This window comes from Podarcis cretensis (assembly GCF_951804945.1).
Source record: "Podarcis cretensis genome assembly, chromosome: 1".
Taxonomy (NCBI): Eukaryota; Metazoa; Chordata; class Lepidosauria; order Squamata; family Lacertidae; genus Podarcis; species Podarcis cretensis.
Genome location: NC_137170.1, coordinates 45,385,361 through 45,402,959, shown reverse-complemented (window position 1 = coordinate 45,402,959; position 17,599 = coordinate 45,385,361). Strand labels below are relative to the sequence as shown.

General features: G+C 42.8%; 1 protein-coding gene across 5 annotated transcripts in view; it reads right to left on the bottom strand.

Annotated features, from left to right (window-relative positions):
• Positions 1 to 240: 240 nt before the first annotated feature.
• The window catches only part of MAPKBP1 (mitogen-activated protein kinase binding protein 1), a 124,445-nt gene continuing 107,086 nt past the window's right edge, over positions 241 to 17,599 (bottom strand). For 2 of the 5 annotated variants that reach the window (XM_079964250.1, XM_079964251.1), the window contains 9 exons: positions 17,355 to 17,591; positions 16,760 to 16,929; positions 15,166 to 15,302; positions 13,593 to 13,772; positions 12,926 to 13,001; positions 11,479 to 11,780; positions 9,589 to 10,653; positions 6,124 to 6,212; positions 241 to 4,732 (listed from right to left, as the gene is read on the bottom strand). In XM_079964250.1, coding sequence (XP_079820376.1) covers positions 4,445 to 4,732; positions 6,124 to 6,212; positions 9,589 to 10,653; positions 11,479 to 11,780; positions 12,926 to 13,001; positions 13,593 to 13,772; positions 15,166 to 15,302; positions 16,760 to 16,929; positions 17,355 to 17,591 — 2,544 coding nt within the window. In that variant the 3' untranslated portion in view covers positions 241 to 4,444. The remainder of the gene's footprint in view (positions 4,733 to 6,123; positions 6,213 to 9,588; positions 10,654 to 11,478; positions 11,781 to 12,925; positions 13,002 to 13,592; positions 13,773 to 15,165; positions 15,303 to 16,759; positions 16,930 to 17,354; positions 17,592 to 17,599) is intronic. The other 3 variants (XM_079964253.1, XM_079964252.1, XM_079964254.1) reach the window with 3 other exon arrangements.

The following is a 17,599-nucleotide window of genomic DNA, read 5'->3' as shown; positions in this document are numbered from 1 at the left end:
CCTCCAACACAGTGTTTGCTTAGCTGGATCCTGAGTGCAGCATCTTGAACACTGCAACATGAATCTGAACAATGCAATGTGTTAAAAGAAATGAAAATGCTATTACTACAAAGGGCAAGGGAGGAGGGAAGGTCAGGAGGAGGAAGGGACAGAATTGTTTTGCTATAAGAATGTGAAAACCCTAATAAACTATAAAAATGAAACAAGGCTATAGCCACTGAGCAACAGCATGAAGACAGCTTAGTAACAAAGGTTCACACCTTTTTTATTGAAACTACTTAAGACGCAGAGTACAAATGAATACAGAATTAAAAATAGCCCCAGAAAGGTGGCTCACAGTGCAAAACCCCCACAAACATAAAACAATTGTTTCAAATAATTAAAAAAGAAGACATTTTAAAAGTTTTTTCTCCCCTCTTAAAGCCAAGGTAGAAAACACACATTTATAAATAAAATGTTTCAGGGTTGTTATCTCCTTTTAAACAAGCGGAGAATAGGAAGGGAGTGTTGAAATAACAGGTAAAATAACAGGTAAAAGGGATGTTTATCTGGTGCCTAGACTTAACTTAGACATGCTGAGTAGACATGGCTTATTCCTTAAATTGCTGCTCCATGCATCACAGTCTGTGATCTACAGCAGATTAACTCAATATGTAAGCAGCCCAGCTCCAGAATATAATATACAAACAATACAGGATTCTGGATACTCTAGTTATTATCTATAGAAAGAGCAATCTAGTCACAACAGTACCTGCCTGAAGGTCCACAAGGCAGATTCACCCCTCCAACTGATTTATTTATCTATTTTTTTTTAAAAAAAATTAAAAATACTGGATGCTACTGGAGGTCCAGTGGCTTAACTTCTGTGATGATATGCGACAACATTGTTTAAAATGCTCAGATGCGTACACTGGCCATAACAGTAACTCTTTTTGCAGAAAGAAATGTATTCTGGATCAGTTGAGCAAAAGAGGACGCTAATCCTTTCTAACAGGCCCAACTATTAGAGGTGTCACTGAAAAGGATTGGATTAAAAAGGGGGGAGGGGTTAATAACAAAATGGCCATATATTGTAGCACCAGTTGCATATACCAGTAGCTGGTGTAAACACAATTTTGGCTTTCAAATGTCTCCTGTGTTTCTGTAGAAACAACGAGAGGCCATTTTGTCCCATTCAAGTGTACAGGTATTTGTTCTCTTTTCTAAGGATTCTCCTTGAAAAAAGGAAACAGCATACACAAAGAATAAAATGCAAATTACACTGTACAGAAACATTTCAGAAAGCATGGATATAATATGTCAGCATGGCATCAGTGATGAGTTCATGGTACATACTTTCTCCATTTACCTTAATACATTAATTTGCATGCAAACATTAAAAATCAGTAGAAATGGGCCAGGTTCAGATACTACATGCATTTCTGTTTCCACAACCCTTAGATTATCTGTTGAAGTTTCCTAATAGGGCCAGCGAACATCTATAATAAAGCCAAATAATTTACATGCAGTTCAAAACTACAAGTAAAGCAGGCTGACATTTAACTATCAAAGTGTTTTCCTTAAGAGGAAACAGTCTTTCCTCCCATTTCTTCTCAGCAACAAATCCTTGGGACAGAAAACAAGATAGCTAAGAAGCTAACACGCACCAAATGGTTTCAGACAACTGGCTGGCTGAGGATAGTCACTCCTAAAACCTCCCCAATTCATGGATATAATAGTGGAAATGAAGGGCCCATTAAACTACTTCCTTTCTTTTTTTTAAAAAAAAGGAAACACCTAACAATTATCACCTTTTAATTTACCTAAAATTCATTCTCAGTTCTACTTAACTATGTTCTGCCTCTTTCCTGTAAAAGCACCATTTCAAAGGAACCATACTCTCCGCTTTGAATCAAAAAGATTCCTTTCCCTACTACTACTTTTCTAGAAATCTTGGCCGTTCTATTCCATGTAATATTAAAAACAACAGGCCTGCCCATACATTCTTGCATACCTACTTACTCAAGACCACAGTGCTAGTTCGTTTCTACACCCATTTTCCACCTTGATCCATGAATACAGACAGTGCTCAAGTAATTTGAAGAAAATTTTGCAGAAACGTTTTGACAGTAACATTGAACTTTGTTTGATATTGCCTTTCTCCCAAGAGAAACCCAGAGGAATCACCTACTGGGTAACTGTATCAATAAGCATTGAGGTATTTGTCTATCAACATCTTGATTCTGCTGTCACACTAGCATTTGACAACTTTGGAGGTTAAATCAACACAAAGAACTTCAATATCTCCCTTTCTCATACAAGATGTCTGTGTTGGAAGTATGGCTCTTCTACCCTGAGTATATGTATGTCTCAGAACAGGAAAATTTCCTGAGCATTGAACATTTTTCACAGCCTAATGTGAACAGGGAAATAAAAGTTATTTTGCCTAAGACTTTTCCTGGCATGTACACTCAGAAACCAAAAAAGCCATCTCAATTTTCAATTAATAGATGTCCAAGGAGTATCTTTCATGTGACCCATCCTATTCCTTTGCCACAGACATTGCTCTATTTCATGCTCGCTCATGGACGGAAAACAGTAGCAGAATATCAGTTCAGATGAATGTATCTTAACTACCATTCAGAAAAGTGTATGAGAGAGCAAGACTGCCAGGAAGGTCTGGGAGGGACATACTAAAAAGCACAAACAACATTCCAGGTCCCTAATCTTGCAGTTAATTTATGGATGGTTGGCTGTCCAGCCAGCCAAAAAGAGGGCTGCTCTATAATATATTATGAGAGCCAACCAGTCCCAGAAAAGAAGCTACGCTGCAAGGTTCCCAGTCCTACAGCGCAGTGATTGAAAAAATCCCACATGAGAAGTGCAAGGGGGAAAGCCGATGAAAAAGACCCAGGTCACCAAAGCAATTTAGTCAGATGATCAGATGGACAATAGTGGATGCAGAACTGCTTTTTGACCAGAGAGAATAGACCAGAGAGAAAAAAAATCGGTAGGATAGCCATTTCTGAAATATTTTATCAACTAGTACTCTGGGGATATGGTTTGATAATTCAGTAAACAGGAGGAGGGATTTTTAATCTGAGAGCACGGTAAATGAAAGAAGAACCTTCTAGGATAAGCAAGTTGAGAGCCAAAGCCGTGGACTAATGAGTTTGGGAAAATAGGGCAAGTTTTCATTGAACATAATAAAACTCCATGCAGTCTCATTCCCACCCCACTGACCTGCTTTGTTTTTAATCACAAAAAAAGGAAATGAAAATAGCTACATCACAACTGTCTAAATGTTCTATCCAGTCACATTTAATTGGTAGTTTTCTGGTTTTAGCAATGGAGACATAAAATGGGTCTCCCTCTTGGGATGCTAGGTACATCTCATGCTTCACTTGAGCAGTACTTAAAAACGGGTGTCAGGCTCTCTTCACTGACAAATTTCTTTAAATTTATGCTAGAATTAAACTAAAACTTTTTATCTAATAAATGCTATAGCAACCCTGTGTCTCCCCCCCCCACCGTCCAAAAACATCATCTGAAGAGCCCAGTATACAACACCAGTTGAACACCACTTCTAATTATAACTTTATAAATAGAATTTAACAATTCTTCAATTTTAAAAAAACTCCTTAGTGTAGAGGTCAAGTTTTATATAAAATGTTGTACAGTTCTTGCAAAAGCATTCATGTTTGCAAACAGTCTTGTAACAAATCTCCGTAGCTTGGTCCAAAGGGTGTGCTGTCCTCTGGAAGCAAGTGCAGGTGTAGGTATATAGCATAGGTTTTTCTTTAAAACAGAAGGCAAAACAGGGAGAACAAGACTGTATTTTTTATAGAAAAGAAAAGAAAAAACCTATGAGTAAAATTCAGCAAGGCAGGCTGCAGCAAAAAGTAGTTCAGAAATTCCGCCTGCCAATCTACTAGTATAGTTATGTTTACTGCAACAAAACGTGTGGGAAAGACATGGAAACAGTCACAGCTACAAAATGCATGTGAAAAGTTTAGAGCAATAGTCACAAAAATAAATTAATAAATAAAATTTTAACACTGTACATAGATCGAGACAGCCCTGCAGAAGGAGTGACTGGTGCCATCTCAATATCTTTCCACCAAGTCAGCAATTTCAGGCTGAGCCACAGTCAACTGAGTCTGTAGGAATTTTTGTTTTAAATGTTTTGGCTGGAATAAAGTTTCCAATAAGTTTTTTTTAACACCACCAAAAAAGAAAAGGAAAAGAGAGAGAAGTGGGCACAGAAAGATCAGTACTGTGACCAGCACATTTCTGGGAGCCATAAAATGACCCCCTCTTAACAGAACTGCTTGAGAAAAAACATATTTCACCATTGGAGAAAAGTCAACAATAGCAGTCATTCCAGGTTTTCACTATGTTAGTTTTCCCTGTGTTGCTGTCAGTTTCTTCATTAGATGTTTATGCCCCTTAGATCTACTCTTCTTTACAGTTTTTTATCCATACGTCGTTCGACAGCTTGCAGCAACAGCTCTGAATATTGTTCCAATAAAGCAAGAGTTTGCTCATCTCCAAAATGCCGAGGACTGGATAAGGTGGAACCACTTCCCTCACTGACTGTTGGGTCGTGTGGCTTCGCCAACACTTCTTTCTCCCTTTGAAGTTCTTTCCCATCCTTCAGGGAATCTAGTTCTTTTTTCATCACAGAGAAGGTATCAGTCAAGAGGCCAGCAATCTCATTTTTATCGGCTGAAGACTCTATGTCAGCAGACACCTGCAAAAAAAGTGGGGGTGGAGGTGAGCAATATTTTTTCTTTATTTTTGAAACACAGCCTGCTCTGTGTTGAATGTTTCTGGTTGGTAGCAATGAAAACAACAAAGTCCAGTGCTGTGAGATCATCAGTGTAGAGTTTGAGGGTCCCTAACTTCAATCTTTGTAATCCTCTTTCTTGTATGGGAAAATACCTGGGAGAAGCATGGACTTCTCACTTCAAGCAGCAGTGACCACAGTCATATCAGCTACTCCTCACACCTGACCCATTGCCCCTCCTGTTGCTTTTCTTCCTCCCATTCCACCTACTCTCCTGCAAAAAACTAAAAATATCAACACAAAACTTTCAGCCTTTCAAGCACATTCTCCCAATCAAGTAAGGAAATTGCTAAGCATCAATCTCAAGTAAGGAAATTGCTAAACATGTTGTCTGCTTGTTTCTCCGTTAGATTTATATCCTACAATTCCTACCTGGGCAGCAAACACCAAAGCGATAAAAGGTGTGATAAAACAATACATATTAAATACGTATTTAACTGCAATCACATGGCCTCCCGGCAGATAATTTAAGGGCTGCCAGGAACCTTCCAGGCACCAAGCACCTGGGTAAATAATTTTATATTTCCCCTGAATGTTAAAAATGAGGGAGGCAGAGACAACTCACCCGAGAGGGCATTCCACAAATGAGGAACCACTACTGAGAAGGCCCTACCATGTTGAATTAATGCTGTGCACCAAGTGAGTCTGAATTATCATATATCTGTGTATGAAGTGTTCAAAGGGTCTTGTGCCTCATAGGGATTCTCATACATGCATGAGAATACCTTCTTGTCTGGCAACCCCAATCAAAATCAATTTAAAACAGTAACATTCAATCATCATCATCACGCTTTTGTGATGACTCAGCTATTGAAAGCCAACCATTTAAATCTCTGTCTCTCTGTAACATCTGAACTGTGAATGGCCATGCTGGGTCAGCATCTCACTTAAGTTTTGCGCTGAGTTTAAACCCTGGCAAGACAAAGGTTCTGCAGGTTGTTTTTACTTATCAGATTTTCTACAGAAATGAAAATAGGGATTAAAATGTATAAAGGGCTGGGGGGCGGGGCCTGGCATTTTGGCAACAACGTTGTGTAACCACTGCAAAAAACACCCATGTGCATGAGAAACACTATTCTACAATAAACTCCCATCTGGAAGCATTCCTTTCCACAGAATGGTGATCCACACAACAACTCAAAGGGCTTGTAAGTACACAGGTATCTGCTCCAGAAGGAAAATTTAGAGGACCTTTGCTTGCAGTCTTAACCATATGTTTCCAATTTGTCTAATATAGATAATCACATAAAAGTATTAAGATCCAAGTGACCAGCTGGAATGGAAGTGTGACTTACCATATGGTATAGATGGATGGCCTTGCGCATACTGTCTTGGAGCTCAGACACAACGTGCTTGCATTGCTCAATGCTGACTGAAGAGCCTCCTGTTGGGGGGGCGGGCGGAGAGACAGAATACAAAGGCGCTAAGTAGGACACAAGTACCATTCCAGCCCTGCCCACTGTCCCACTGTCCTGAGACGGTGGGAAACCCTGCAGAGAATCTAGCCATTTCATACATTGGCCTCCCCCACCCATCTCAATAATTCTTTAAATCCTTGCATAAGACTGTTCATTATATACCATGCACATACATGAATAGACTAGAGCAACTTCTCTCATAGGAGAAGTTGTTAAGCCTTTCAAGGGAGCCAGTCTTAGTGGTGCTGTGGCCTGCATTGCTGCACCTAGGAAGAGGGCAATCTCTATAGCTGCACCTGAATATCTCTTCCCCCAGAGATATAATGAGCATTTCAGTGGCACATTTTCCCTGGCTGTTAAAAACATGCGCTGTGAGAAATTAGCTTCATAGTTTTAAAGTTCCTGTGAAGCCAAATCAGCCATCCCAAAGGGAGGCTGCTCACTGCACCATTCACTCTGCTGTTGACCTAGCCTCCTTCCAAATAATCCTCCAATGGTAACAGGAATTTCTGCCACAACTCATATGTGATTAAATCATTCAAACCATTCCGTATTTAGAGATACAGATGATTTCCTGCCATCATGAGAGGCTGCACATTGCATTTCTGCTGCCAACCATCGCTCCTGACTTGCCTCTTTCCAATCAGGAGGCAGATCCCAAGCATGATACAAGCAGGAAACACAAAGTAGATTCCTCTGAGGACGGAAATACTTACTCTCCAAAATTAAACTGAAGTGCAAGTGTAAAAGTCTACCTCCAAATTTAATTAAGAAAGCAGTGTGCCAGTGTTATTAGAAGTCTGAGAAATACTTGCCTAAACAAAGAACTTAACTATACATTAGGAAACATAATTCAAACAGGCAACAAAGAAGCATATTTCTTTTATAAGCATTCTAAGGGTGAGAAACAACATGGGGTAGAGGGATGATTGAGGGAAGCACATTTCAGCAATACATTGCTGTCCTGCCCTTATTTAAAAGGCAGGCAACTTTGTCTGCTTGGTTGCCAACTCATTAACCAAGCAGGGTCAGACATCTGAAGGCATGTAGTGAGACAAAGATGATAGACATACAAGTGGGATACACATACACAGGCATGATTCAACCTTTATTCTGTCCTCCCGCATCATAACTCACATGAGAGCCACTTAAAAATCCTCCTGGTAAATAACAAGTTAAAACAAAAGGTCTGTGGGTTTCTGAATTGGGGGGTGGGGAAAACACACAAGGAGAGGGGTTGGTTCACTAAAGGTTAATGGTGCCAGCTAACGCCTCAGATCCACATGGTCTTCATCTTCTTGTTAATTTACAGTGTGAATACATTGTCTTCCATTATCTTGTCTATTACTCTTGCTAAATCAGAACACGAATTGTTCTCTTCTTATTGTCTGCGGATTTCTCCCATTGATTATTATGCATTTATATTCTGTTGAAATCGAAGAATGCCAACATGTGTGCACAAACACACACAGGCAGGTTGGTAAAATTATTTAAATAGATGAATGAGAGCTATAAAACTTCTGAAGCAGTGAGAATGAACCTTCAGACATGAATTTCATATGGCTGTTTTATGTAACCATACTTCAGATCCCACAGCATTTTCCTCCATAGATCTCAACGTACTGCTATCAGTGAGAAGTATGTGCACATCCAGCAGATGGGGAAAGACTGAGAGCAGATGTTTAGGTAACTTTGTACCAAAGTTACATGCAAGTTAATAGCAGAACAGAATATTAGAACTCAGTTTCCCATCCATCCCTCCTATTGCCCAGAGCCCTGTGCTTTATTCATCTGGTTGCAGCACTTTTTATATTAGCCACAATACAAAATTTATGGAATTGCACAGCATTAACTGCACAGCCTGACACAGGAAGAACAGTCACTCAGGTGGACTTATTAAATGCTGCTTTATGTTGATGATACTTTATGGGAAGGGGTTTGGGGTTGTTTTTTACACTGAGCTTACATTTATCTTCTTTAGGGATGTTGTGATGTTTTATTAATTACTTGATGCCTTTTATGATGTCTTGTAGATTTATTGGTTGTTAGCTGCCTTCATTGCTCAGAGATGGCAGAATATTAACAAAAATCAAGCTTCCTTTTAACATACTCTAGTGAGCGTCTCTCTTTTCATGTTTCACATCTCACCCATTTGCAGGGGTGTGCCAGTAAAGAAACATGCTACATCTTAGGAAAAAGTTAATTGCCTCTTTCGGTTAAAGTGATTCCATTTCAGGTGATCTTCAATATAGGTAAAGGTAAAGGGACCCCTGACCATTAGGTCCAGTTGTGGCGGACTCTGGGGTTGCGGCACTCATCTCGCTTTATTGGCCAAAGGAGCCAGTGTACAGCTTCCGGGTCATGTGGCCAGTATGACTAAGCCGCTTCTGGCAAACCAGAGCAGCGTACAGAAACGCCGTTTACCTTCCTGCTGGAGCGGTACCTATTTATCTACTTGCACTCTGACGTGCTTTCGAACTGCTAGGTGGGCAGGAGCAGGGACCGAGCAATGGGAGCTCACCCCGTCACGGGGATTCAAACCGCCGACCTTCTGATCGGCAAGTCCTAGGCTCTGTGGTTTAACCCACAGCGCCACCCGCGTCCCCGATCTTCAATATAAACCAAGTCAAAAAACATTCGGAGTGGCTTGTGGTACATGACCATGCATTGTATGGCATACAACCATCAAATGCAACTGAGAAAAGGCCTGTGCTGCTGTTAGCTTACTAACCAAACATGCTGCAGGCACATCTTTCCAAGAGAGAACTGGACTCCAAAACTTCACTCTGGAGCAGCTTGGAAAACCTGAGAACAGTGGGAATTTACTTCCACAAGCTCCAGACATGGTTTTCCCCACACCTCAGCAGCAATGGCTGCACATTTAAAATAAGCAAGGGTACCTTGAATAAAACTTGCCATTTTTAACTCAACTAATATACCCACATAGGATATTAAGGGTAGCAAAGCAACTACACATTGGTCAGCTTTGTTTGCCAGCCATGTTCTCTATATATAATAAATGAGTTCCTTCTGTCATTAGTGTCAGTCCAGGATTTCCCTTTTTACAAGTGAGCACAGGAAGACACTGTTGGCAATGATCAATGGAAGATTATGAAACAAATGATAAGTAACCTTACCACTGAAAGCCAGGCAAAGGTTTTCTTTCACCGAGTGTACAGCTTTACTTTAAAACTATATATTCACTTTGTGCTAGTCCTACCAAGTGGATCGTCGCTTGAGCCACAACATTTGCTAGAGCTAACACAGAACACAAGACAAACTGGAAGCAGAAACTGAGGACAGAAAGGGGGGGGGAATGAATGCCAGATTGAAATGTCTCACCATTGAAAGGATGGCTTATGGAACGAGACAGGTGCAGACAGGACGAGACAGGCCAGAAGCTGGACGTAAAGAAATGTGATGGAAGTGTGAAGCGATTCACAAAGACAGGAGAGAGAAGGGGGAAGAAGATTAGAGATGGGTATCCGTGCACACCTGAGTCCTCTGCCAGGGCTGCCACAGTTGTGGGAGACCTTGGCCTGCTTGCTTCATGTGAGCAAAGCTCAAGCTGATTCTCTGGCACACAACCAGTGCTGGCAATTATCTCTTTGCATCTCAGTGGCCTGTATTCTGGAGATTTTGGGTGCAGACCATCTGAAAACTCTTTCAGATTGGGATTAGTAGCCCCCGGTTCAAGCTGGACTTGGACTTGGGTCCTCAACAACGTACGGTTCTCTTTTAGAGTCTCTGTAAAGGGACTTGCTGGGCTACTTTTACCAAGGCCTAGTGGCACAGCTGCCTGGTTTTCCAGCTTGGAGGCCCACCCTTCAGGAAATGAGTGCTTCTTTATACTAGTGCCAGCAGATGACTGGGGAGATTCCAGAGGTGGTTTTGATTTGGCAGTCGGTGAAAAAGAAGCCAAAGTCGGTCTGTCAGGCAGAGATTTGGGGATGTCAAGGATCAAATGGGCCCGGTTAGAAGCTAGCTTGCTGTGAAAGGATTTGGGTGATGAAGAACTTGTAGCTTGCTGAAGAGGAGGTTTCACGAGGCCATTCTCCTTCACAAGCAGCTTGTTCTTCTCAGTGTCCCCCAAAGGATTCAACTGTGTCTTCTCTGGTATTTGAGGGCTGACCTTCACCTCAGCCAGGTGTTCTGCAGAGTCGCCAAGGCATAGATTCTCTCCCACAGATACACTGCGGGACATCTTGGCCATGAAGCTAGTGGTGGGGCTCATGTAGGACTTTGGTTTTGCAGCTTTGCTGTCTTTGGCTTGCAGAGAGCTGGAGCCATCTGTCTTCAATAGAGTTGCAGACAGAACCCGACAGCTATTGGACCTTGGATCTTTCTCACCTACCATTAGGGTCTGAGGACGTTGCCTAGCAGAAGGCATCCCTCCTGGAACCTTATCTGTGGAAATGGAAGAAATAAGTGCACAAAACTGGTCTGGAGACAATCAAAATAGCTCCAGCTTTTTAATATCATTACTATTTCATTTCAGCTCCTGGATGAAGCACTAGACAAAACAACTATGTTCAGAGAATCATTTTGAGCAACTGCCCCATGTTCCAGACACCCTGTTGTCTCAATTTCTGACTCAATATGTGACCAGAGATAGCACTGCATGTACTGTTTTAACCTTTGTTCTGTGTGATGGGGATTACTGCAAACACCACCTCGTATTTGCAAAAAAATGTGTTTCCTTTACAGCTAAAAGCAGTCAGAGGGCTATGAACGATGGCTTGGGAATCATAGGAGTATTAATAAAAGTAGGTGTGGAATGCTTCTTTGATTGATGCAGAGCATCACACAACGTAAAAGCAGCCCCAATTATACATGCAAAACCACTCTAAGGCTGTAAGTGGGAGAGTTTCACTAGGAGTGTTATCTGCACAAGCTGCACTAAAATAAACGGTGATTCCATGACTTTTGCTTGAGTTCCCATAAAAGAATTTCCAGGTGGATTGCTCCTAGTATCTCTAAGAGTATCTACCAGAGGAAGCAGGTTAAGTCCTCCTCTTGCCATCACCAGTGACAGAAATTCTTTCTGCATTTCTCCAGCTCAGGCCACCCGCAAGGCATAGAGGAGGTACCTGTGGTGTTGACAGGGACTATCTCCAAAGCTCACCTCCAAAGCTGGTATATAATTGGCTCTCATCTCCAATGCTGGGCAGGTTTCTATTTTGGAGGCCTTTTGCTTTTAACGATTTCCACAATACCCAGCCACTTCCTTACCATTATGAACAAGGTCATGAACTGACTGGGATTTCCTCATCACCACTGCCCCATCACTATCAGGGAAAGGCCCAGGTGGTCTTCCAGGACCCCTGTTGATCTCTAACGCAGGTTTCCTCTTTCTCTGCATATAGAGTGATCTAAATGAATTAGCATCGTTTTGGAAGATGCCATTCTCTAGGGCCATGTTCTGGTGGTCAAGCCCATTTTTCAGCAGATCGGCAGAAACTTGCTTCTGAAAGTCAGGCAACTCGGTGGGCTTCCGATCCAATACCAGATTTGATGAAGAAAGTGACAGTTGCCTATAGAGACAAAGACAGGGCAGGATATATAAGGTCACAATACCATCACCATTTGAAATAAAAATAAAACAGTGCTATGTAGCTAATTTGGGGCTGTGGTTCCTGCATTTAAGGGGGTTGGACTAGATGACCCTAGGGGTCCCTTCCAACCCTACATTTCTATGATTCTACATGGCAACAAGACAAACTCTTACTGCCAAAATCCTCATACAAACACATTTTCCCCTTGGATGTATGGTGAACATAGACTAATCATAGACAAGACTACTATATAGGAGGGTTAAGTGAAGGGGGGGAAACGGAGAGGTTTCAGCAAGGGAAGATAAGCCATAGTTATAATCAGGGTTAAGGTTTTCTCAGCTCAGCATGCTACTGGATTCAGGCCCTCACTTTAGTCCACTTAAACTCTCTAGGGAAAGAGACCTGTACTCGTGGGATATCTGTGCCTGCTTTTCCATCTCCTCTTCTACCTGAAAAGCAGGATGTTAGCACTAACCTAAAGGCCTCAGCATACAGTTGTAGGCAATCAGGATAGACGGCTCTTCTGTTTGCTACTTTAGCAAAAAACCATAACCATGTGTTCAGTAAACCCTAACATTCATAGACGCCCTTTTCTAATACACAAGATCACAATTTAACAAGCTTCCTGAAATAATCATTTTTAAAAAAACTAATGCAGTGTCTGGAGCTTAGTCAGCAAAGCAAGGAGTTTGCTAATGGAAGAAAACTGGATTAAAGCTCATTGGTAAAGCAAGACTGAATAAGATTTTTTCACTGTCCAAGCTGAATGAAATGCAAAATCATTTTATAGCGCATAAATGGTGAAGAGTAAACCACATGGCAAAATTTAGTTCTTATATCAGCTAAAATGGATTCATTGACACAGCTGTGAAGTTCATTGGAAGACTGAAGAAAGAGAAGCAAAGACAACCACTATGATCGAACATTGGGGTACCTGGACCTTTCCAAATCACCCTCCCAAAACAGATGCAGTCTTTTTATAGAAAAAGAAGACCTGGCTCTTCATAAGAGCAAGCCTTTTTTGCTAAGGTGCACCAGGAGCAGAACATTCAAGAGATGAGGTTGTCATGTCTGAGCCAAAGCAAGGCCGGACTATCCAGCAGTAAGGAAAACTGTGACTGTACCTGAGAGCAGGAGACTGGGACAGAAAGCGAGAAGAAATACTGTTTTCCGTTCTCTCCAGGGTCCTACATGATCCACCTACAAATTAAAAAGGGGGAAATGTATACAAATTAGGAGGTTTTCATTGTACAGTTTTGTTGCTGTAGACTGCTTTGATACATGTTTTTCTGACATAGTGGCATATACATATTTTATGAATGAATGAATGAATTGCAATGGATTCTAGTCCATCAAAGCTTATGCCACAATCAACTAGTTAGTCTTTAAGCTGCCAGATACTCTTGTTCTTACAATTCTACTCTTCATCACAATGTTTAACATGCCAACATCTACCACTAGGGGCCACTGCATTTCTACTCAATTCCCAGCACAAACAGATGAGTCAAGCCAGTACTGTATTACTTTCCCCATAGGTCAGCAAAAAAAGAGGAAGTTGCCATTTTGACAAGGCTCCATTCATTGTGCCACCAAAATTGCAGGAGGTGCTACAGGTTTTATGTGCCCCACTTCTCATTATTTTCTCTATTCTACCAATGGCATTTGCTTCCACAGTTGTCACAGGAGAGTCACAACAGGTGGGGACACTGATAGTCTAAAGTAGATTTAGTAGGAATACATTTGGGAGAATCACAAAAAGGTCAAGAGTTTCCACTGGTTTTGAAAATGTACCCTTTTCACCGTTACTGGCCAGGGTCTCAAAATGCTGCTTGAGGAACTTCTCCTGATCTGGAGTCCTGGGGACATCTCCTTCCAACAGACCAGCGCTGACATCCTCCTCATCCTCTTCTCCCACCTGTTCATCCAGATCGGACGTACCATCCACACTGAGAGGTTCTGTACTCTCAGAATCTAAAGTGGAAAACATGACACAAACATAACTTGCACAAGAATGTAGATTGCACAGGGGGATCTGCAACAAAATGTTGGGAGTGTATCTGTTATCCCATAAGAAGAATAATTTTGCAAGTGTTCATACATGGCAGGGGTGGGGGCAGAGGACAGAACTTTTCTTTTACCCCTTTCCTACTCTTGAGGCCTTTACTGCTCTATAGTACTGCAGGGAAAGGGTTCAGGTTTGTGGCTGGCCCTGAACTTGGAGCATTTTATTCCTTTGTAGGAATGGTGGGAGTTCAGGAAAGTAGAACAGGGAAAAGGTGGTCTTTCCCCTTTCCTTCCCCAATGCCATACAGCAAGCTCCCTTTGCCCATTTGGGAATGTGGTCGAGAGTTTTTTGTGTGAATGGTGTTGTTTAGCTCTAAATGTTTTTTCTGAGGTGGGTGGGGTTCCTGAGAGAAAGGGGCAAATCCTGGTTAGGGATTTTGCATATACCGTATTTTTCGCCCTATAGGACTTCTCCCCCCCCCCCCCCGCCAGCCCCACCAGCTCGGGGGATAGCGGGGAGGCGGAGCGCCGCCACCCCGTTATTCCCTGACCTGATATGGAGGCTGGCGGGGGGGGGGGAGCAAGCTTGCTTCTCCCCCCCCCCCGCCAGCCCCACAAGCTCGGGGGATAGCGGGGAGGCGGAGCGCCGTCACCCCGTTATTCCCTGACCTGATCTGGAGGCTGGCTGGGAGGAGAAAGCAAGCTTGCTTCTCCCCCCCCCCCCCGCCAGCCCCACAAACTCGGGGGACAGTGGGTCAAGCCGCTGCCCCACGGAGGCTAGAGAGGCTGTCCCTAAAGGCAGAAGAGGGAGACGGAGCACTCCGTCTCCCTCTTCTAACTTGGGGATGGCTGCGCAAACCTGGGGGGGAAATAATTTTTTCCCCCTTGATTTCCCCCCCAAAAAACTAGGTGCGTCCTATGGGCCGGTGTGTCCTATAGGACGAAAAATACGGTACATAATTTTGGGGTGGGGTGGGAAAAGAAACTTAGGAGATGGTTGTTTGCAGCAGTGGCCATGCACCAGCTGCAAGATGTAGCTCTGTAAATCAGTTCCCCCAGTAGGGCAAACCTGGAGGTACCGCAGAAGAAAGACATTCATTCACCCACAAAGGTGCAATGAGAATATGAGAGAAAGTCAAATGTCTGCCAGTATTTCAAACAAGTATCAGAAGCATGCAAGACCTTTTCATCTGGAATGCTTTCTGGTGGCCAAGATTAAGCTGGCCTGGTGTGGTACTTGTTTTGGTTTTATATATTTCATTTTAACTCCTTCTTGTCCCTGCTAATTGTAGGTAGCATTCTTGCTGAAGTTTTCAGAATGGGGGTGGGGCACAAGTCCAAATAGTTAAAAATATCTCACCTTCATTAGGGCTCGAGAGGCGGCTGCTGCTGTAATCCACGGAGCAGGCACTGTCAGGGCTGTGTTTATCTGGGCACCCGTTGCTGTGGTAGCCTCTACCTAGTTTCCCATGGGGAAGTGCTTTTACCTGGAACTCGCTGAGAGAGAGGGGAAGAATCAAGTGTGAGAACCAGCATTGACAACTTTTAAACTATTATACTCTTAAAGACCTTACCTGTGCTACTAACTTCCCACCATTGTGAAAAATAAATTTTGTAAAGCCTAACCTTTTCACCATTTATGCACACTTGTTTTGCACTTCATAGAGCTTGGACAGTGACGTTTCGACTTTCCCCTTCCATTTCCATTATATTCATATTCTCTCTCTCTCTCTCTCACCCTCTCTCTCGTATTTTCCTCATCAACTAAAAGACACTCAAGAGCCACATCCACAGAAAAATTGAGGCCTAAGCTACCATCTGTGTATATGCCATATGTGAAAATCCTTACAGATAACTGAGCCAATGAGAGGAAAAACCAGTTTGCATATGGCATTTTAAGAGACTCCACACATCACCATGACAACAGCTCTCGGTCCTAACTCCAGCAGTGTATGTTTAGCTTAACACAGCTTCTCTTAGCTCCGTGGCTGAAAGAAAAGGCTTTCTGTTTATGGAATACTTGGGAGTTCTTTTATGTTTTAATCCTCCTAGTCACTGCGATTGAACTCAAGCATGAAGGTCACTAATGCTGAGAATATTATTTACACTAACTGTACCGCAGCTTGCAAGTTCTGTGAGTGCCGTGTCCATCAGGCTTCCAAACGCTGCCCGGAATGACCTCCTCCCACTGCCTGACAGCTCCAGGAGTCCACAATCTGCTCTGTTTAAATCTTAGAACTATAACATTAGAAACATAAAGCAGAAGTGGCGGGGTGGGGGGGTGAGGTGAGGTGGGAAGAGCACCACTAGTCAGCCTTTTTATATATATAAAAAAGCACCCTTCAGAGTGTAACAGCTTGTGGAGGCATATCCACAGCCCACAATCGTAACACTGTACGTTGGAAGCCGAGGAAATGAAACAGCTACAGAGGGAAGGGAGAGTTAAATGTTATAATTATGGGAGAGATCGCTGGAAGCAGGCCGAAGTCTCTCCGGTTTCTTCCAATATTTTTATTATACCGCATGACTCCTCCAAGTCATGTTAGTGGCATCTCCAAACAACTACTGTTTTAGTTGTTTCAAGAACAAGCTCGGGAATTCTCTTACTAAATTCAAAACCAGGCAAGCGTGAAAGAAGAGGACGGAGAGCAGGAGAGGACAAGAAACTCACAAGACAGTCATCCAAGGAGAAATCTGGCAGCAGTAGTTCATATGTATGACTAGCTCACAAGCAAAGATTATGTTAACGGGCCTCATCTCATTGCGGCCTGCATGCTACAGTCAGGCCGACATTTCTAAAACCCATCAGTAACTTTGGCATGTGGTGGACAGCATGGTGCCTCACCCAGATCATCAAATCATCATTATTATTTTTCCTTTGGGGAAGGGGGGGCGGGCATACAACCTTAATTAGCTAAAAGCAAGGCGCAAAAAAATGATTTTTTTTTTTTTACCTGCTAACGTCTGCAGGGTGAATCTCATCTTGTTCTGGGTAGATGACACATTCCTCACTCTCCGAAGGTTCCAGTTCCTGGGGGAAAATCCCCCCTTCACAGGACACAAGGCGGATAACTTGGGGTCGAACGCAAGGCTGGTTTTCCTGAGGAGCTGCAGAGCCTCCAGCCTAGAATATCAATGCAGAAACAAAGCTACTTTAGCTTTGGTAAAGCAACATGCAGAAAAACTGGAGTTAACATGGTCACTTCAGAGCCAGCTCATTAGCCATATCCACCTGCCTGCCAGTCAGACTACTGATTCTGTTCTAAGGAGCAAAGAAGCAGAATATCTTTTATTCATGGTTTTTATATTCCTACAATTCCCAGCCAACATTGGTCTGGCAGCTGATTGGTCTTGATGGCTGCTCCATCTAAAGCCCAGAGCAGGATCCAATGTGCTAACCCACAATGCACTGTTTTACTACCCACGTAATATTATTGTATTATAGTATCCCTTGGTCCGAATTCAAAAAGGTCAGAGACTTCGTTGCAGAACGCCATCCCTCCCATGTGGTAGTTTCTCATCTTTTGCATTAAGAAGGAAAGCTCTTACATTATTGACACACAGAGGGAGATCAGGACACTCTTCTTGGTCATCCCCATTGCTGACCTGGGAAAGAGAATCTCGGCTGGCAGAGCGGGAGACGGAGAAAGACTCCAGCTGCCGCAAGTCAAGCATGGATTTAACCGTCATCTCTAGGCTGCCTGTGGGTTGCGACCAACGACCACGCTGCCGAGGTGCCTTGCTCATGGTGGCCTCCGAACACTGAATCATTGCCATCTCTTTTGCCTAAAGGA